The 21,674-nt window shown below is 36.7% G+C and overlaps 1 protein-coding gene across 2 annotated transcripts in view; it reads right to left on the reverse strand.

Moving 5' to 3' along the window:
- Positions 1 to 21,674, reverse strand: part of DHX9 (DExH-box helicase 9) — a 59,283-nt gene that overhangs the window by 9,802 nt on the left and 27,807 nt on the right. The window contains exons 5-20 of one of the 2 annotated variants that reach the window (XM_055319304.1): positions 21,200 to 21,312; positions 20,273 to 20,421; positions 17,913 to 17,959; positions 16,024 to 16,160; positions 15,613 to 15,702; positions 15,355 to 15,516; positions 15,137 to 15,214; positions 14,154 to 14,345; positions 8,810 to 8,951; positions 8,279 to 8,361; positions 6,627 to 6,783; positions 4,379 to 4,479; positions 2,407 to 2,620; positions 2,169 to 2,263; positions 1,798 to 1,871; positions 464 to 616 (exon numbers count right to left, since the gene is read on the reverse strand). In XM_055319304.1, the coding sequence (XP_055175279.1) occupies positions 464 to 616; positions 1,798 to 1,871; positions 2,169 to 2,263; positions 2,407 to 2,620; positions 4,379 to 4,479; positions 6,627 to 6,783; positions 8,279 to 8,361; positions 8,810 to 8,951; positions 14,154 to 14,345; positions 15,137 to 15,214; positions 15,355 to 15,516; positions 15,613 to 15,702; positions 16,024 to 16,160; positions 17,913 to 17,959; positions 20,273 to 20,421; positions 21,200 to 21,312 (1,987 nt within the window). Of the gene's footprint in view, positions 1 to 463; positions 617 to 1,797; positions 1,872 to 2,168; positions 2,264 to 2,406; positions 2,621 to 4,378; positions 4,480 to 6,626; positions 6,784 to 8,278; positions 8,362 to 8,809; positions 8,952 to 14,153; positions 14,346 to 15,136; positions 15,215 to 15,354; positions 15,517 to 15,612; positions 15,703 to 16,023; positions 16,161 to 17,912; positions 17,960 to 18,750; positions 18,874 to 20,272; positions 20,422 to 21,199; positions 21,313 to 21,674 lie in introns of those variants that run through there. The other variant, XM_055319305.1, reaches the window with a different exon arrangement.

Raw genomic sequence — 21,674 nt, forward strand, 5'->3', positions numbered from 1 at the left:
GTCTCTCTCATGAATAAATAAATACAATATCAATAAATAAATAAATAAATAAATAAATAAATAAATAAATAAATAAAAAAAAACAAACCTGGAGTTCAGAGATAAGGATATTTTTTTTTTAAATCAAGTCCCAACCACAAACATTCCCCAAAAGGCATACAGTATTTTTTAAATGTACAATAAGTTAACCATTCCGTAAGTATCAGTAATCCTAAAGTGACCTATGTGGAGCCAAAATAATGACTTGTAGTAAGCAGGAAACAGTATCAAACATGCAAATCACTGACAATCTCATTCTTGGACAATCTTGTTTTTTAAGCCAAGTATCTATCCTTCAATATATGTAACCAAAAGCATTTATGTGCTGAGTTTATGAAGTTCATATTTGGTAGAGTGGGGGGATATATTATATGAAGGGGTAAAAAAACAAATCTGTAATCCTGATTCAAGAATTGGTTCTTACCTCTCAAAACGAGCTCGGCTACAGAGGTGAAAGCAGAATCCAGGCCGCACGCGGCCAGCTCGTCCTTTCCGCTGCTCAAGGTTTGTTTTGGATGCCCATACTGTAGCGTAGTTGGTCATATTGTTGTGAGCAGTGAACAGCTTCACTTTCTGCCTAAATAGGAAACAGTGGCTAATTCTAAGATTCACATGTATCACCAGTACATAACTATGGTATTTCCACTAGAGGATGGATACTTTTCAGGTAGCTATGCTGACATGAAGCCTGAGCAACAGCAGGAAGAATGGGACTGCACTCTGAGCGGTCAACCTCCTAAGAAGCAGTCACAACATGTCTGTGCCACTTACCAGCTGGACAGGTCCTGGACAAGTTACTAACCTTTCTGTGCCTCATTTTCCTCATCTGAAAATGGCTAACGTACTCTTACTGACCTCATAGGGTTTTTATTTATAAACATTAAGTGAGTTAATAAATGGAAAGCATTCAAATAGGATTTAGCACATATATTTAAGTAATCAGTAATTACTCAAGCAAAATTTATTTCAAAATTTCGTATAACTTCCAGCATATCTATGATCTAAAAGTTAGGTGATAAACCTGAGTATGTGGCACTTCTGATGACCTCACCAACCAGTGCTCACACAGTTCTGCTGAACCTCTAAAGCAACCTCAGAATCCTTCAACATTCCACATAGGCAGCTGGCACTAAATGGCGAATTGGCACAGAAGAGCTGCCTGCTACTCACCATTCCCTATAGTGGGCACTGGTAGATCTTTCTCAATTACCCCGGGAGGCTGAGGTACTATGTAGAAAGACACAGGGCACAAGCTGGCCAGACAGAACAAAGTTTTGACTTTTCTGTCCTCTCTGTGTATCAATTACCATGTAATTGTGTACTTTTTATCCCTACGTAATGCATCCGTGTGTATTTCCCCGGCTCATTGCATTATCGAATATGAATCCTTTTAATTCTTGAGTGAATGTCCCATAGGTGGGATATTTGTCATAAGATAAATATTGATCATCTTTATACACTGAACAGTATACTACTATATGGCTGTGATCGATGGAAACACCCAATGAGAAATGAGCAAATATCCACTAACAAGAGCAGTGGGAAAGCTCAAAAGTTAGTGTTAAGCTTGGTCACTTTCTATGATAGCTGATTTGTGATAAATCAACACCAAGTATTAGTAATTAGCCTATAACCAAGTATATATAGTCACAGTAATATAGACACTACAGAACACAGGATAAAAAAAAAAAAGGTGTGATTTTTGAATGGAACATTCTAAAGATTTATTCTAGGCAAATAGGTTCCTTGGAAACTTACTTGCAAGAGTCAATGACATAAACAACATCATTTATGGTAATGCTAGTCTCAGCAATATTTGTGGACAAAATAACCTGTGAAGACATATTAAGAAAAATTATACCTCAGAAGATATTTTCCTCTTACGCACTTAAAAGAATCATTTGCTCATGTAACAAATGATGAGAATTCCAGGAGCATTAAAAAAAAAATTCACCCACTGCCTAATAAAAAACTTATTTATTAGTAAGCTCAGGAAGAGAAGACCCTTTCTTTCCCTCCTCAATTTAGATGAATTACAATTTTGAGGGAGGTAGCTCTCTGAAGGCCTCTAATACCTTTTTAATATCAATGTAACTTCTAACCCGGTAAGTGTAAATGTTTATACTTACCTTGGTAACTCCCGCTGGTACTGGGTCAAATACTTTGCGCTGTTCCTCTCGAGGAATCTGAGAATGCAGAGGTAGAATCTGATACCTGTGGCTTCCTATAACAATAAGGAAAGGTTAAGGCCAAAAAATAATAGTCTATTTGAAAACTGCTCTACATTATGCACATTTTAATTCAAATATTGACACAACACTACATTTTTTCACATGCTGCCTAGGGCACAAGCAAAAATACTCATACCAAAATCTGGATTCATCTCCAAATGCTTCTGCATAGTATAAATCAAATTCCAGCCAGGCAGAAAAACCAACACAGCTCCAGGAACATTAAGGGTCTCAATGTACTTAAGTAGAGCTTCAATGAGTTCAAAAGGAGTTTCCTTTTCATTCAACTGAGCCATGCTCATCTTTGTTTCTGGACCATATTCATCACCACAGATCAGGTTGCAATTTGCCTGCAAATAAATAGGAAGACATATTTTGAATTGTTTTAATTACTACAGCTCACGAGAGGTCTCTAGATTTGTTCTTAACATTCAAATAACACCTAATGCTCTTATTAATTCTGCTGATTAGTCATATCTGGCATATAGAAGAAACAATTTCCAAAAATGTAGAACCTACTACATGTTGGGATACTGAATTTTTCTCATGACCAGTATTTCCCATAAGCAATGTCTAAAATTCAAGCACAAACTCTTAAATTTGACTCTGAAACTTCTAATGGCTTCTTCTACCAAGTCCATTTCTCTTATGACCATACTCCACTGGTTTCTCAAAAATATTCTTCTGATTAATGAACTGCTCCTATAAATCCTGCCTGTGTATCAATTAAGTGCTTTCTCTATACACAAAACCTGTGTAATTCCCAGGTTCATCACATACCAAATATGAAGTCCTTTAATTCTATTTTTTTTCTTTTAAAGATTTTATTTATTCATGAGAGACACAGAGAGAGAGAGAGAGAGAGGCAGAGACACAGGTAGAGGGAGAAGCAGGCTCCATGCAGGGAGCCGGATGTGGGACTTGATCCCGGGATTTCAGGATCATGCCCCCAGCCGAAGGCAGGCACTAAACCGCTGAGCCACCCAGGTGTCCCAAGTCCTTTAATTCTTAAATCACTGTCCTGTTGGCAGCTTCATTTGATACTCTATTTCCAAAATAATGTGGTCTGTATTTTCTAAAAAGTCTGCCTTAGGGGCAGCCCAGGTGGCTTAATGGTTTGGCGCTGCCTTCGGTCCAGGACGTGATCCTGGAGACTCGGGGTCGAGTCTCACGTCGGGCCTTCTGCATGGAGCCTGCTTCTCCCTCTGCCTGTGTCTCTGCCTCTCTGTGTCTCTCATGAATAAATAAAATCTTTAATAACTAACTAAATAATAAAAACATGCGAGGTTCTTTCCTATCAAGTTCTGCATTGCTGTCTCATGGTCTGTTCAAATTTCCATATACAAGATGTCTTTTTATATTATTATTGGTCCACATCTCAAAATAAGTGTCATTTTCCTTTATGGTCTTCTTAGGAAATCCCTCATGACTCCCTGGTTTAATACTCTCCATCTGATGCCACCACTACACAGGCTCTATAACCTAGGAGGGGAACTGCTGCTTCGAAAACTTTATTGTACATATCAATCAAGTGGAGATTTTGTTAAAATGTACAGTGATACAGTAGATCTAGGGTGGAGCATAAAATTTTACTTTTCTACCAGCTTGTTAGGTACTGTGACCCATGGAAAACAAACCCTTGTAAAATTGGGAGTTATTTCTAACCACATGTGGCCTTTAAACATCTCTTTTTTCCTTTTTCTTTTGACTTTTATCTAGAGAGGATTTAACTTACAATATGAAAAAAGCTTATCACCCGAAATGGAATCCATTGGAGTAAAATATATCAATTAAAAAAAGACATGATAGTCACTTTTTTAAGAAGTTTTTTAAAAAAGATTTTACTTATTTATTCATAAGAGACATAGAGGGGCAGAGACATAGGCAGAGGGAGAAACAGGCTTCCTGCAGGGAACCTGATGCAGGACTAGATCCCAGGACCCCGGGATCACGATCTGAGTAAAAGGCAGATGCTCAACCACTGAGCCACCCAGGTGCCCCAAAAAAGTTTTCTACAATGCTAACTCACTGCATGTTTTTACTAAAATCATTGTTTGTGATAATATCAATTTGTCACTAATGAAAATTTTCAATGAAGATTCACTTACATCATCATCCTCACCACCATCGTCTTCTTTATCTTTCTTCTTTTTGTCCTTTGGTGGAGGAATAAAGTGGGTCATCTGAATACAGTCTTCCAAAAAATATTCTGCCAAGACAATCCAGTAGGTAAATATCATTTAAAACTCAAAATTACCTTAAAACCCTTCAATCTGATTCTTCATAAATAGCAAAAAATTCCAGTCATAATAGAAAACCCTTTTTTTCCAAACTCAGTGTTCCAATAACTTGGGCTTTGAAAGAAGGTGAGATATCTCTCCTACATGGTCCCCCTAAGCCAGATAGGGTACCCTCTGTATACAACACTCAATCATTTGTGGAATGTCTACAAGGTATACACTATGTATACACTGCATACACTATGCCAATACACTCCCATGGTATGGCAGTTAGGCAAGGAAAGAATGTGTATATGGTAACATACTGTAACCCATCCTTCCTCTATCAGGATGCACACATAAAATGGGTTCCTTTTAGTTACTACAATAAAAAAGGACATCAGCAAAGCTGGAATATCTGATCAATTTTATTCCTGTGGTTCTCTGCTGGGCCCAGAAATGTCTCATAATCTATAAACAATACTCCTCTATATGCAAAGAGCCCCACAAAGTGCTACTCATCACCTTATATCAAGGGTACACACAACCAATATGACTCATCACTGATGACGTTAAACTTGTTCACTTGAGGTAGTGACTGTCAAGTTACTCCAAGTTACTGCAAATAGTATATACGAGAGTATACAAACATATTCCAAGTCACTGTGAAGTTATTATTCTTTCTCTCTTTCCATACTTTACTCTGTGGAAGCAAATCATTAAACACAAGACACTCCAGAACAGGGAGGTAAGCCTCACTTTTCTGAGGTAGGAGGGAGAATATCTACCTAATTTTTTTGAAATTATTCCATATGCAAGATCTGTATTACCCATTTATTTATTCAACCACCATATAGACTCATGGGTATTTATTTTATCCCTAGGGTTATAGTCCAGTACTGTGTTTATTTTTGCTCAAATTATTCCATCTCTTTCAGGTTGGCTCCTGTGTCCATCTCCATCACTGTGTCAGCAGACAGAGCTAAGAAATATACACATGCACTCTTACCCATGTATTCATACATATCTGTAATGATTTCTATATCTATTCCCTGGTATTGGAACTTGGACTTCTTACTGACGTTTCCACATGTAATTGTATACCACATGGTTCATTCAAGCTTTCCTTCCTACTTACCTACAGCCTCTCAATCCAACAGTAAACCTGGCTCCCCCATCTGCCATCCACTTATTTTATCAATCTCAATATACATGTAAACAGTTTTAAAACAGTCAACCTATACCCTCACAAGATACAACTGCAGTTGGCTTTTACTGTACAGCTAGAGCTGACCTTACTTCTGAATTTCAAAAATAGCACCCTCATGTAGCCAATATTTATAATTTCATATGCACACAGCGAATTTTTTAGCTCATTTTCATGCCCTCAATTTGACTGCTAGATAGAATCCATTTTTTTTTAACCAAGCTATTAGAGGACTGTCCTTAAAAAATGGTGAAGGTAAAATATTTTGAAGAAAGTAAAGGAACAGGCCGCCTGGGTAGTTTAGTCACTTAAGTGTCCTATTCTTGGTTTTGGTTCAGGTCATTATCCTTGGGGGAGATCAAGCCCTCCGTCCTTAGGCTCCTAAGGCTCCATGCTCAGTGGGGAGCATGCTTCTCCTAGCCCCCTGCTCTCTCTCTAAAGTAAGTAAGAAGAAAAAAAAAAGAAAGTAAAAAAGCTCAAAAATACCCTTATCAGAAATACTTATCATGAAACACTCATCTTAATGTCATTTTAAAACATGCCTGCTCCAACTCTAAGAAAGATTCTCTTATAATTTGACTCTGGCTGCTTAAACTTTTTAGTAGTATTTCCCATAAACATCTACTTGCTATTATGATTTACACAACAGTATGTAATTCTGAAAGTTATCTTTAGCTGTAAGGAAAAGGCAAGAAATCTATTGGATATGCCAACTCCTCAAGTAGGAATGAAACTTGTTCTTGTTCCTCAGACTATACTCATTACTGCTGGACCAAAAAGCCTGAGAATGCTATAATGTATTTGATATTCTACTCTGGCCTGTATTTTAAATATCTTTTGAACTATGACTCCAACCTCCGGGATTAAGAAAATCCAAACACAATGGAATAAAAGTTGTTCACCTTCCCATTCCACCTCCCAACTATTTACCTTGAACAGGATAAGTTCTCCCATAAACTTCAATGATGGGGCAATTGAAGAAATATTCACAGAACATACTGGTGTCAATAGTAGCAGACATGAGAACAATGCGAACTTCAGGATAAGCCTGAACCACGTCACGCAACACTACCAAGAGGAAGTCAGTCTATTAAAATAGAAATGAAAAAATTGCGTTAAGAAATTCATGCTAATCAACACCTAAGAGATTTCTTGTGTTAGGCAGACATCAGTGAAATTCAGTGAAATTCTTTGGTGGCTTGCAGAAGTAGAAGATAAAGGGTTATGGTGGGATTCAATAGTATTTTTTTTTTTTTTTTGGCAGGGGGGGGTTCAATAGTATTTTTAAGAACAGCTGTAGCCTAACAGCTATGGGAATTAGAAATAAGTGCTATTTGGGTAGGAGAAGGGAAGAAAAAAAAATTAATGACAGCAAAGAATTCATCTCAAAATTTTCATTGAACTTTATTATTTGTACACATACATACTTTAGGAAAGAGGGAAAAGTCATGATAAGCCAAAACGCAGTAATCCGATCACCTGCAAAACTAATCTCTAAAATGTTGAAAGGTCTTATTTCTGGACAGTGCTGTCTAGATGCTTATTTATATTTTTTACTTAAGATTTTTTAAATTGCTTTGGCACTTAAGTCCTTATCTATCTGGAAATGATTTTTGTATCTGGACAGAAGGCAAGGATACAAATGCAACTATTTCCTTACGATGACCATTTGTTTACAGCTCAATTTATTGAAGAACCTATTCACCTTTCCCAATGACCCAACATGTATCACCCTCTTATACCAAAGCTCCATTCAACACACCACCTATTTCTACACTCTGAATAATTCAATGCTCAAACTGTCAATCCATGTACTATTTCAATTATTATGATTTTGAATTAAGTCCTGATATCTGTCAAGCCAAGACAATACATTCTGCTCTTCTCTAGAAACCCTGGTTATTTTTGGCCATAAATCATCTCCGTACATATTCATAATCACCTTACTAAAAGTCTATGAAAAATTCTGATGGAAATTTGATTAGACCTGCATTCAAACTGGCTCAACTTGGAGAGAATTAACATCTACAGGATTGACTTATTCTTAAGTATCTGACGTTTTGATTATTACAATAGGATCTTTTGAGTGGTTTCCTAGCTGTGGTTTTTTTTTTATAATACATAAAACACAACTACTGACTTTATGAAATTCTAGTTTCTTCCTAATTTGTCATGATTATCATTAATATTGGAAAAGATCAGAGCTGCAAACATCCAAAAAGACATTACTAATCGTATTGAATTTATAACTTACAAAATTTATCCCAGATAAATCTCCAGTTCAAAGAAAAACTAATTATTACAATTCTATGAATGATTCAATCATCAACTGTTCAGTTGCTGAATTATGCTACCTCTCACTGTAATGATACTTAATGAGAGGACTTTATTTTCAGAATTCTGGGCTAACAAAGAAAAAAAGGTTTATCTGCTTGCTAAAAACAAGTGTCCATTATCTTAGTGACTGAAGTTCCTGATTTTGATAGAAGATGTAAAAAGTGGGAAAAGGGAAAGAAAACATTGTTTTGATTTTTTTTTTATTCAGAATATTAGAAGTTTGCTATAACTTTCAATTTACTTACATTTATGTCCCTTTCGTGTATTTCATCTACAATTACGTGACTGATTCCTCGAATGCCTGCTTCTAATTTTCTTAGGAGCACACCTGGAAAAAGAAATGAGCCCACTAACTGGGGTTGCATTTCTATGTTAATTAAAGTAGGGAGGTATAAAAAAGTGCAAAGAAACAAACTTCTAGACAATTAACTATGTTTCAGTTAATATAACCCCAGCATCATTTTAGGGAAGAAATAGTAACCTGTTGTTATTATTAAAAAGGTAACAGAGTGCTCTGAAACACATTTGAAATAGAGTATTAAAAGACATAACTCTAGTAACTTAAGCAGATTTTATCTTCTCTAAGCTGCAACAACCAATGGGTAACATCATGCTCTCATCAGGAGAGAAAGTGCCAAAAGTTCTACTGAAATTAGAATTCTGAGACTGGCTCTTTGCCTTTTTATTTCTTGCCACTCTGCACTGTTACTGAGTTTCTTCATAAATAATACTATATAAATCCCAAGTGAAGGAACAAAATAAAACATACTACTGACCGACAGTACAAAACATTATACTGGCATAAGGACGAGGAAGGACAGACTCAAATCGAACACTATAGCCACAGCTTTTTCCAGGTTCTTCTCCTCTCTCATAGGCAACTCGCTCAGCCACAGAAACTGCACTTATTCTCCTGGGCTGAGACAAGAAAAAAGAAAGTGATTCAAGACACAAAATTAGTTACACTTATTAGGGTTATTAAATTACTATAGTAAATCTGTCCTACTCCCAGCTCGTCAATCAACACCAACAATAGTAATAACGATCTTTTTTAGCAAGCTCTATAATTTATTAGAATACATCAAAACAAAAAAACTACCACTTAATTCTATGGTACAGTCTTAAAGAGTTTTTCATTTTGTATATAAAATAATTCTTACATTTTTATAGAAAATAAACTCTTCACCATTGGCCAAAACTCTTAATATTCAGAGTAATTTTCCAGTAAACAGATTATGTATTGGGAGCTTGTTCTTATAACTGCCTACCAAAATAAAGGCACGTGTTTAAAAAATTATTTAACTGAGCTGTATAGGTATTAGGAAGGTTAGCTCCTTCTTTGCCATATTTACTATGGCTACCTTTCATTTAATCATTTTATTAACTCATAAAGTAACTCTTCATACATATTTATATCAGGTGCTATAGATAGTGCTAGAGACAGAAAATTGAATGAAATCACTCTTGTTCTTGATGAGCTTACATAGTGAGGAAAATAGAGTATTTATTAGTTTCCAGCAATAAAGATGTCAAGCCCAAGGAGAATGTCATGTTAATGTTTTAAGTGCTGGACTTTAATTTTTCTGAAAATAAAATTTTCTAAATTATTTCATATTCTTGTAGGTATACAAACAATACTTATGTGGTGGATACGATGGCTATTATTATGTCCTAAAGGTAAAGATACAGAGGTAGATGGAGATTTATAAACACTGAATGTTAAGTTGCCTTGAATTTGATTTTGTAAAAAGTTCTTGATAACAGGTTGTACTTTAGTTCCTTGCTTAGAGAAAACTCTTCTGAGTTTCATAATTAAATACCAATGATATTCCAGGTTAGGACATGACTAACTAGGAAATCTAAGACGAATACTAATCTTTAAAGAAAAAAAAAAGTCCAAAACAAAACCTCAGTGACTTCACTAAAGCTGTTAATTATCTTTAAATCAAAATAAAACATGATCTATTCATTTCCATAACCCTAATTTAAGAGTCCTTTAGGGAAGGGGTTAAAAGACACCCCCCTGAACATGGTGTTGGGTTTTCCCGAGCTTATTTTTTTCGTTTTTTTGCACCTTGACTTGCCGAGTTATGCTAGCTTTTACTACTGACCCGTACTCTGCACCTAACTATGAATAAGTGTTACATGAAGAATTGAGCTCTGTATGTATCCTTTAAGAGTTTGACTATATACTTACATCAGAAAATGTAAAAATGATATTCCACAAAAGGTACAAAAATACATTGTTTTCTGGGACTTTTCAAGTTCACAGCTTTCTATAATCAGGTAAATTCTTGACCCCATTATTGTCTCCTTGCTCCATTTTTGTCTTTCCTAAAGTTTTCAACATTCCTACTAAATAGAAGGCTTCTAGAAGAACTTCAAATCTATTAGGTTATTTGACTCTGCAGAGGAAGTTACTACTGGGTACTCAAGTGTTGCTTTTATCTCCTTGGGGCTACTTTCAGGTCTACTATCTTTATGTTTCCAGCCTTCTAAAATTACCATGGACAGCAGATAGCATATGTATATGGCCTCCAAATACAATGGTCTTAAGAGACTCAAGAAAGGGGCACTAACTAGGTGGCTCAGTTAAGCATCTGCCTTCAGCTCAGGTCATGATCTCAGGGTTCTGGAATCAAGCCCCACGTCAGGCGGGAACCTGTCTCACTTCTCCCTCTGCATCTTCCCCTGCTTGGGGCACTCTGTCAAATAAATAAAAATCTTAAAAAAAAAAAAAAAAGAGAGAGAGACTCAAGAAAGCCATCCATGGGAAAGGTTAAAAATTAACATAAAAGGTTCTGAAACCATCTTCAGAAGCACTACGGGCCACATTTCCTTGAATATGCACACAAATCAGTATCAAGATGACTATTCATTTAAACAGCTAAAGAAAGGACTCTGCAATCTTCTACCCATATTTTTGTATGTTTCTCTGATTTTTCAGCTTCTAGTATCCTTAACAGCTCTGATTTTAAAACAAAAAACCCCTTTAGCTACATACTGAAGAGAAACATTTCTTTTATTCATAAATAATTTGATGGGATTTTTCCTAAGGTGAGTATAGAGCCAAGTGCATTAAGAGTTAAAATATAGGGGCAGCCCGGGTGGCTTAGCGGTTTAGTGCCGCCTTCAGGCCAGGACGTAATCCCGGTCGGGCTCCCTGCATGGAGCCTGCTTCTCCCTCTGCCTGTCTCTGCTTCTCACTTCTCCAGGTCTCTCATGAATAAATAAATGGAATATTAAAAAAAAGTTAAAATATGTATACCATCTGACCCAAAAATTCCATGTTTGTGAATTTATTTCAATGGAATAATCAAAGGAATACATAAAGATTTAGGTGCAAGTATGTTCATCTCAGTATATATAATACCAAAATGTTAGAAACAGTCTTTAAAAATCTCCATCCTTTAAGAATAACAGCATGTGCATAAAATGGAAAATTATTTTTAAAGATTTTACTTGTCAGACAAAGAGAGCACATACAAGTGGGGGTAGGAGGGAGTGAAGGGAGGGCAAGCAGAGGCAGAATCAGACTACCCAGTAAGCAAGGAGCCTGATGCAGGACTCAATCCTGGACCCTGGGATCACCCTTGAGCCAAAGGCAGACATTCAACCACTAAGTCACCCAGGCATCCCACAGATGGAAATTTTCAAGCATAAGTGACCATCTATAATAAACATTCCACCCAGAGAAAAAGATGGAATAATTCTCCAAAGTATCTTTCAACTTTATGATTCTATCACTTTATGAAAGAATATAAATAAAAGAGGACTAATAGAAGTGAAAGCTGTTCTTATGCAAAGAAGTAGAATACCATTCTGTAACTCATTACTTATTTGTTATAGCCTATATATTAAAACCTGTGCATTTCACAGATAAAACCAGTGGAAATGACCAAATTATTTGGGAAAGGACACAACCTACTGAAAGTTAAAAAGTGTTTATACAAAAGCCATTTTTAGCTAGATCAACTTGGCTTTGATATCTATTAGATGGCTAGTGAAAAAAAGTTTCTCACTTCAACAGGAAATGACTTTTATTCTACTCATGACATGTGATCAACTTCTGAGTGAGAAGACAAGTTTTCAGCTCATCTGCTGAATTCTGCATCTCTTCCTATATGACTGAACTGTTTTTTGAGATGAAAAGGGTGAGTGGCAGTAAGGAAGGAGGGCAGAGCAGAGTTCAAGACTCCTCTTCTAAACAACACGCCTTCCTGAAAAATATACCTCCTATAAGACAGATAAGCATTAAGAGCAAAGATGTTAACAAAACAAACAAACAAACAACAACAAAACAAAGACCAAGAACATTTTATTGGTCACAGTACTGGGTGCTGGAAATTTCACTATCAGGCAAAGGATTCATAGCCAGTTTTGGGAATGGGAAGGGCAAACATTTTTTTTAAAGATTTTTAATTTTTTTATTCATGAGAGATAGAGAGAGAGAGAGAGAGAGAGAGAGAGAGAGAGAGGCAGAGACACAGGCAGAGGGAGAAGCAGGCTCCATGCAGGGAGCCTGACATGAGACTCGATCCCGGGACTCCAGGATCCATGCCCTAAGCCGAATGCAGGCACTAACCCGCTGAGCTACACCCAGGGATCCCCTGCAATCAAACATTTTAAGAAGAAAGTTAAGAGTCCTTTCCCAGGGGATCCCTGGGTGGCTCAGCGGTTGAGCGCCTGCCTTTGGCCTAGGGCGTGATCCTGGAGTCCCGGGATCAAGTCCCTTGTCGGGGTTCCTGCATGGAGCCTGCTTCTTCTTCTGCCTGTGTTTCTGCCTCTCTCTGTGTGTGTGTGTCTCTCATGAATAAATAAATATTTTTTAAAAAAGAGTCCTTTCCCAGAACAATGTAGACCTATGATATTTTTTAAGCCTAAAATGCCATTGATTTAAATGCAACATCCATTCTTTCAATAATCTAGTAATTTTTTAAGTCAAAAAGCTCAATTCTTTTTTTTTTTAAGGTTTTTAATTTATTTATTCATGAGAGACAGAGAGAGACAGGCAGAGACATAGGCAGAGGGAGAAGCAGGCTCCATGCAGGGAGACTGACGTGGGACTTGATCCCAGGACTCTGGGATCACACCCTGAGCCAAAGGCAGATGCTTAACCACTGAGTCACCCAAGTGTCCCAAAAAACCCAACTCTTATATCAAACATAAGACAACAATCAAGATCTACATCAATTTCAAAAATTTTTAAAAATATGGTGTGTACATATACACATAAATGCATAGGTATAAACAATTTTTGCTATTTTGAGGTTCACAACTCTTCCCCAAGTATCAGTTATGTGTCCCAGGTTAAGAGTCCCTAAGTCAAGGTCTGAGGCTGCCTAAGAGGTGGTATCTGGCTTCTTTCTATACAGTGTTCTCCTTCTAAGTGCCAGAAGTACAGGGTTAGAATGGACGGGAACTGCTTCAACCCAAGGCTTGAAAGGGCTAATTAGTTCTTCCCTAAGCTCTGGGACAAACTCACAGGCATCACTTATTGCTGGTAAGGTAATACAATGTAGTAGTTAAATGAAGAATCCTGAAGGCAAATCGTTTGGTTTTGAATCCTAGTTCCACTACTTCCTGTGTTAATAACTTGGGCAATTTATTTAGTTCTTTGTGCCTTAGTTTAATGAAGGAGAAATACTAAATAAGATAATATGTACATCTTAGAGTCATAATAAACTTCAAGTGAGTTTAAAAAATACCAACTGTTTCAAATAGAACCTGGCATACATAAAGCATTCAGTTAGAGTCAACCATTACCTGTTTTGTTGGCTTGCCTACTCTTGCTCTGAGTAGTAAGGTGGATCTTAAGATTGAGAGGACCAACATTTACATATTAACTTAAGGAGAAAATATTCTCAGTCTTGTCTGATTCTAGGACCAAAGATTACCTCTAGCCCAGACAAGAAGAATCATTTACATGGTTCAGTTCAGCTTATCAGTGAAGGAGATTAGAACCAGACTTAACTTTTTTTTAAAAATAATTTTAAAGAGCCTAATGTGGCTACAAAGGGGAGTTACAAAGAACTAGAAATAGCCTGACCTCTAGGTGTTTCCACCTCTCAAACTCTATCAACACCAGACACCCCCCTTGTAAGCTGGCTCACTACTTACCTGAGTTACTACAATGTTACACTCTGCTGCTCGGTCATTCTGGATGAAGTCATCTAGAATAAACTGTGGAACCTGTGTGGTTTTACCACATCCAGTAGCACCTCGGATAATGACAACCGAATTTTGACTAATTGCTTCCAGGATTTCACTTTCAAATTTCTTCACAGGCAGCAACTCTCTCTCCTGTAAGATCTTTTTTTTTTTTTTTTGGGGGGGGGGGAGTGAGAGAAAGAAAAGAGAGAGAAGAGAGTAAGAGAGTGAGAGTGTGCATGTGTGGAGGTGTGGGGCTGGGGAGAGGGCAGGGCAAGGGGAGAGAATCTTAAGTAGACTCCGTGCTGAGCACATAGCCCAACATGGGGCTCAGTCTCATGGCCCTGGGATCGTAACTTGGGCTAAAACCAAGAGTCAGGACACCTAACCAGGTAAGCCACCCAGGCACTCCAAGATCTGTTTCAGAAAAGCTCCACAGCAGTCGAAGTTTTACCAACATATACATTAGAAGCGACTGTCTTAATTCTAAAAAAAATTTCCCATCTCTATGAAAACATTCCTTCCCACTGGCATCATACTCAAAAATATATATTTTCATAAAACAATGTATATATTTATATCTCTAACAGAATATATGCTTCTCTCCACTGAACTTGTGAAGACTCTCTTGTGGCTTTGTCCACATCCTTATTTTCCTCCTTTCTCCCTGGACATTCCATACATTCCCCTTCTTAACAACATTTTAATGTTGTTTTACCTTAAAAATAGTGAAAAACACCAAAAAAACTTATCTGAATCTCCATTACATTAAGAATCCCAGGCCCTTAACTCAAAAGCAATTATCTTCAGAGGTACCTACAATTAGAAGTTTGGTAAATACCTTTGATCTACCTCCCTAGAAAGGGCAAAATGTATTATTCACTATTCTTTTGCCCATACCTAGAAAGTTCTGAACTCTGGGGACCATATGTCTAAATACTTCAGTGACTTACTGCTGGCAAATCATGATCCTGTTCCAGCTGGTACATTAACTCATTCTTGAGGTCCATGCTTATTTGTTCTGGAGTAGCCTATAAAATGGTAAGGCAACAGTAAAACAAAAGCACATAACTTCAAATTGAAAACATTTTTAAAAATCTAGAGACCTTAATGAAATATATTCAAAAGTAAAACACAAGGAGTCTGAGCTCAAAAACAATGATGGACTTACATAAGCCAGGGGCCCCTCATCAATGTTGCTACTAGTCCAAGGATTCCAATTAGACTGTGGAGGTGACCAAGGAACCACGCCCATTTGGTTTTGTCGCTGAGATGGCTCAAAGTGAGCCAATTTGCCAAGGTTCAGTACCACAGGCATAAAAGGATCATCAGGCTATTAAAAAATAAGAAAAACAAAAAAAGCAATACCAGTTGCTTGTCTGACTAGGAATGTTCAATACAAAGGTGAACTAAATAATTATATGCTTACTGGGGGCACGATCTCAAGATTTAGCTCCTGAATGATGTTTTGCAGCTGATGTTCTAAGTCTTGTGAGAGATTAACTTTGTAAGGCTCCACCTACAGAAAAAGGATAGCCGTTAGCCGTAAGAATTACATAACAAACATATGAGTAGTACTCAAATCTACCAGAGTTAAGGCCATGTAGTCAGCATTAAGCCTCAATATTCCTAAAGCCAACGAGTCAGTTCCCCATGAAAAGAATAATGATTATTTACTTATTGCCGACTCTGAACACAGTATCATGCCAGACTGATGATCATTCCATTTCTTGAAATAAGATTCTAAGAATTATGAATTAAACTTCTTTAGCCAAATACTAATCAAAAGCTAAATGGAATTGCAAAATATCCCTCTGGCCTACTAAGTCTAAAGACTCACTGTCTCTCCTTCTTTCTTCTTTGTAAGTCCAGAGTAAGCTTCAATTACTCCAAGGTGGTAGAGTTGTCTGACAAGTGACAGGGCACAGGACTGTGCTGCCAATTTTTTATTTGATCCATGTTCACGTGCGAAAATCCCTATAATTTAAGTTCAAGATTACCAAAGACGATAGGATAAATCATCTGAGCAAAGAAACATATCATCATGGCAACTAGGGTCTTAGGTACAAAAGTCTCTCTAAAATACAGAGTATATTACAGACTTTCTCATGCTAATTGCTAACCAAAAGCAATTCCATTAACAGCATATTAAATAACCATCTTGATTATAGGCAGATACTAAGATATGGACAAATCATTATAAAAGCAGAAAACTTATTTCTACCAAGTTGTCATTAATATTACCTGGTGTTAAAACAATGAAAAAAAAAAGCGGTTTAACTTTTGAAAGGCAAAACAAAGAAAGAAATGAAAATGGGTCCAAAGTAGTTACTGAGACCAGGAGTTGGCAATCTTCTATAAAGAATCAGATCATAAATAGTTTAGGTTTGGCAGGCCACATAGTTTGTCACAGCCACTCAACTCTGCCTAAAGCATGAAAGCATCCATAGACAACATAGAAACTAGGGTTTTACAAACGATGGGGCCAGGAACTAAAAATGGCTTATATATTTTTAAAGTGTTGTAAAAATAAGACAAAAATAACAACAGGTGATATATGTGACCTGCAAAAAGCTTAAAATACTTACAATCTGGCCTTTTATCAAAGTTTGTTAGCCCCTGACATAAACAAATAAGCGTCGCTGTGTTCTAATAAAATTTTGTTTATAAAACAGGTAGTGGGCTGTATTTGGCCAGAGGCCTACAGTTTGCTGATCCTGGCACCAGACTGAAGCCAACAACTACTCAAATTCTTAAAGAAAATGCCAATACAAAGTTTTTCTCCCCCAGTATCATTCAGCTTTAAGAGATGGCTTAAGGCAAGGAAGGGGCACAGATACCTTCAGGCCTACTAGCCAATTTAGTCAAATTAATTCTGAAGGTCAGATCAACTGACCTTCAGTTGGACTGTCTTTAGCTTCTTTCCCTTAACATCCCACCCAAAGTCTAACTTATTTATAAAGTCTAGGATAAAAAAATTCAATATCAACTCCTGATGATTCATTTGAACGTTTGATTTTATGAGGAAAGTCTTTCACACATTATACATTTAAATTCTTAGTGGCAGTCGCAGAATTCTCAATCTGAAAAAAATCTTAGGCCATTTCTCTCAATCTGCAGATAAGTAAATGAAGTCCCACCAACGTAACAAAACCAGGTACAAAGAGCCAGTTCCTTACTTTCATGCATAACACACTGCCTGCTTTAAATTTACTGTCTAAGAACAGCAAATACCTGATCATATCTTTGCCTTTTCACTTCCTTTATGAATAACCCCAAACCATTCCTGTTTTCTTGGGCTAACTTTTTCACCTCTTCTGGACTCTGTGACTCTTAAATGCACATCCACCTTGAGGTTTCAAATGTTATCATCCAATATATTTCTTTCTAAATTTCACCTAGCTACCTGAACAAATTCAAAAAAGACTTTTATGTAGAAAGATTTTTTAAAAATGCTCTCTGACACTAGTGGGCTCCTAAGTAGTTTACCTGTCATCTCTTACCCTTTGAAATAAATAAACTACCAGCAATGATCCTTTTTTTTTTTTACATGCAAACTGGGAAACCGGGCCCTCTAATTCATATAATTACTAATATTCTAAAAAACCCCAGGATGCTACCTCTCAATTAATACTCCAACTAATAAAGCTTATATTTATGTGGCTGAAGACTTTAATGTATTACTCCACTATATAAGATTCAAAGTAGCAGGGAAACAGTAACACTTACTTCTGCCCAGCTGCTTGATATAAATGGTCATTTCTGCAATAAAGCTCCTGTAAGAACATATACAAACAAGGTTAGGAATTTCACTGTTAGAAATTTCTAAATCCAGGACTCCCAAATCAGGCAGGCTTTCCAACTGCTTAGGCAAGTCACAGCAAAAAAACCATTGTAAACACTTATTTCTGTTCAATCCTAGAACAAATCAAGTATATGTAAACTTCAAATAATGTACATGGCACAAGACAACTATAATCAAAGTTGACAAGCCAACTGTTCACGAAAAGAAAATGTTAAGGTTTTAGATTCTGTGTTTACTTACTCCAGAGGTTGCAGTCTCAATAGCTAGAACACAAAGGAATTTTCCATTTAGCCTGGGGCCAAGAAATAACACAGGCCCCAAATTCTTTAAATTACAGTTTTATTTTATTGCTTTGCATGGGCCACCCATTAATGACTTCTTTCTGTTAAGCTAAATATATGCATGCATGCACACATACACATGAACATACAAACACTAGGCTTGTATCTGTGGCTCCTGAGGCAGGGGTCTGCTATATGCCTGCAGTTGGAAGCAGCCCTTGATGACAAAAAAACTTAGCTTATTTATATCACACTTATTTAAATCAGAGAACAAAATGTTTTTGGAAATCGCTAGCAGATTCTAGGGGATGAACTTAGGCCTCAATAAAGCATAAACTGTCCTTTGAAAACTATATGCTTTCTGATCCTTCCACTGGTCAGGTACATTCTAGCCTTGACTTTGTGCTGTGAATAAAAGGTTAGGTAAGGCTTAAGAAAAAAATAAATGTTAGACTCCTTCCTATACCTCTTGTGAACTGACCTTCAGGCACAGCGGCTTCAGGGGTCAAAGGCCACTGGCTTTCAGGGGAACAACATCCACCCTTTCATTAATGACACCGATGCCAGTATGTTTCTCAGCCAGGCTTAAAGTCAGCACTCAATCTCATTCTCCTCCACCTAGGGGGAACAGCGACACCAGAAATCAGTTTACAATAGTTTTCCATGTGATTGCTTAGTTCAGCCTAAGCAGCAGCACATGTGTGTATGAACACAGACCTCTGGTGTTGCTGTCTGTTATGCCTTTAAATAAAGGACATACAAGGAGATGCTGTGTCCTAGCTCCCCCAAGTGTCTCTGCCTCCCTCCCTGTCATATCCTGAATTCTTCATTTCTTTGTATCAGGAGTCAATGATAAAACATTGGTATCAAAACATGTTTACAACAAGCTCCAGATACATTTATCTGTTCTTAAAATCACCAAGTGCTACTAATAAGCTAAATCAGTTCAGAAGGACAAAATATTAAAAAAAAATCAACAAATGGATCCTTCCTTTATAACCTCTGAGGGTTTTTAAAAATCTGATGTCATATTAAGTATCTGAGAATTCAGGAATGAACAAGTAGTAGAAGGCAGGGGGAGCCATGCTCTGAACATCATCTTGACCATAGTGTCAAAGTTTTATTTTAGTAATAATGATTTTAGGATTACTAGATGTATTGGAGGGAGAACACTCTGATTTTCAAGGAAAATACTTTTAATGTATTTTGAATAATTTTTTATAAATAAAGGACAGCAAATTAAATCATTCAGAAGGTTTCCACTATAGCCTTCTTTACCTTCCAATAAAAATACAGTGCCCCCAGAAGAGTCTAATCCATATGAGCCTTCCTGGGAGTAATAATTACTACACCCTGGAATGCTCTCAGGAAGAATAGCAAGCAGGCTGAGAAACATACTGTCAACTATTACAATGACCTCCTTTTATGTTGTTTTATATATTTAACAGAATAAAAGTAGGCTAATTTAACTCACATACAAAGACTGAAGCTATCCTTCAGCTTTACAAAAAGCCCTTAAACACTTCAACGGAACTCTTAAGAGCTGGCAACTTTCAAAGCTAAAGGAAAATATGGATCTAGATGCAATACAGTCTACCTAAGACTTTGGAACTGAAGTGTCTAACCTGACCCATTAAAGAAATAAATCCTTGTAACTACCTTCAACAATATCACAGTGAATAAACTCACCACCTAGGGCTGATTTTTAAATCACGGACAAACCACCACTTGTGGCTATGATGTGCCTCTCATATACAAATGAGAACCTCAAAAGTCTAGCAACACAAATGACAGATTTTGCAGAACTAAAAATCATCCTAAGTGAAAATCATGGTAAACTACTAATTACAAATCAGTGACAATTTTTCTTGTGCAAAGTATCTTCTTTTCACAATTCACTGCCAATCCACAAACTGAATCAGATAAAACATACAAAAATAGAACAATGACTATACAAAACAACTCTAACTTACTATAGAAGGAAAAGACTGAAACAAGCAAACCTGTTGTGATCAGGACCCACTTGGGTGTACTTATATTCTCCTTGGATCTTTTCCTTTTGGAAATACTGGTTCAGACGAGCCTTAGCATTTTCCAATGTCCAGTTTCCATGAAGTCCAGCATTTAAATCCACTTCTTCTGATTCTAAAGTCTATGGAATCAATAATTACAGTTGGCTGCATTAATTTTAGTTTTGTTATACATGTCTAAGGTATAAAAATATATAACAGTATCTTCTTTGTATCATCCCTTATAATGCAAAAACTTCTTTTTTAGGATTTTATTTATTTATTCAAGAGAGACACACAGAGAGGCAGAGACACAGGCGGAAGGAGAAGCAGGCTCCATGCAGGGAGCCTAATGTGGGACTTGATCCTGGGTGTCCAGGATCAGGCCCTGGGCTGAAGGCAGTGCTAAACCACTGAGCCACCTGGGCTGCCCGCAAAAACTGTTTTTAATGCTCCTATTCCTAGTCAAAATTGAACTAGAATTAGTTTCTGCTGCATCTGGTGATCCTATTATATAAACAAGTTATTAGTTAATGTACTGTGTATTTACATTATGCCTAAGAAACCTTGACAAATTTTCTTGTGTTGGCTTTAATACTTAATAACCTTTTCTATGAAGACATATTTACTCTGAGTGCTCAGGAAATGAAGTTTACTAAGGTAACTAATTATATTTCCTGTAAAACAGTTGGGGACACATTGTACCACCAGAAAAATACGGTTTTATTTCATAGGCAGTTCTAGTGATCAGTTATAATGTGTAGCTTAGGGTTATGTTGTCTTGTGTGAACAAGCAGCCTCAAGTAATGACTTAAAGAGAATCACTAAATTATTAAGTTGTGAGTATCTTAAGCCTTGCAGTGAACCAAGTACTAAGTCACAATCCTGGATATGTGACAAAGAGTGATATGATAATCTTACCGCTTGTACTTCTTGTTCTTCCTTTCTTGAATAATAATCTTTCAAGTTAGCTCCTCGATCCCAGGTGGGCCCAGGAGGACCAAAGCCAGAGGCCCCGATTCCAGAATTATTTTCTATTAGGAAGAAAATTATTGTATTCTTAATTAATCAAACTGTAGGAAGATCCAAAATATTTTAAAGAATATTCTTAGATTTTGGTATTCTATAACTAAAAAGCCAAAATTTCAATTATTTGGAAATGTGCCCCAAATCTTCATGATTTACTTGAAAAGTGTTTCATGATTGAAATAGAGGTATAAATTGATAATCCCAAGGCTGGTATGTAGGGAGGAGATACTAGCAATTATCATAAGTGACTGACAATCTAGCATACATTTTCAAGTTCATTAAAATTAAGTTCATTAACTGATTAAATTTATTAAAACCACTTCTTTGCTAAATATGACCTTGAGAGAAACCTGTTAGCGCTAATGAT

This window comes from Nyctereutes procyonoides, unplaced genomic scaffold (assembly GCF_905146905.1).
Source record: "Nyctereutes procyonoides isolate TBG_1078 unplaced genomic scaffold, NYPRO_anot_genome, whole genome shotgun sequence".
Lineage (NCBI taxonomy): Eukaryota > Metazoa > Chordata > Mammalia > Carnivora > Canidae > Nyctereutes > Nyctereutes procyonoides.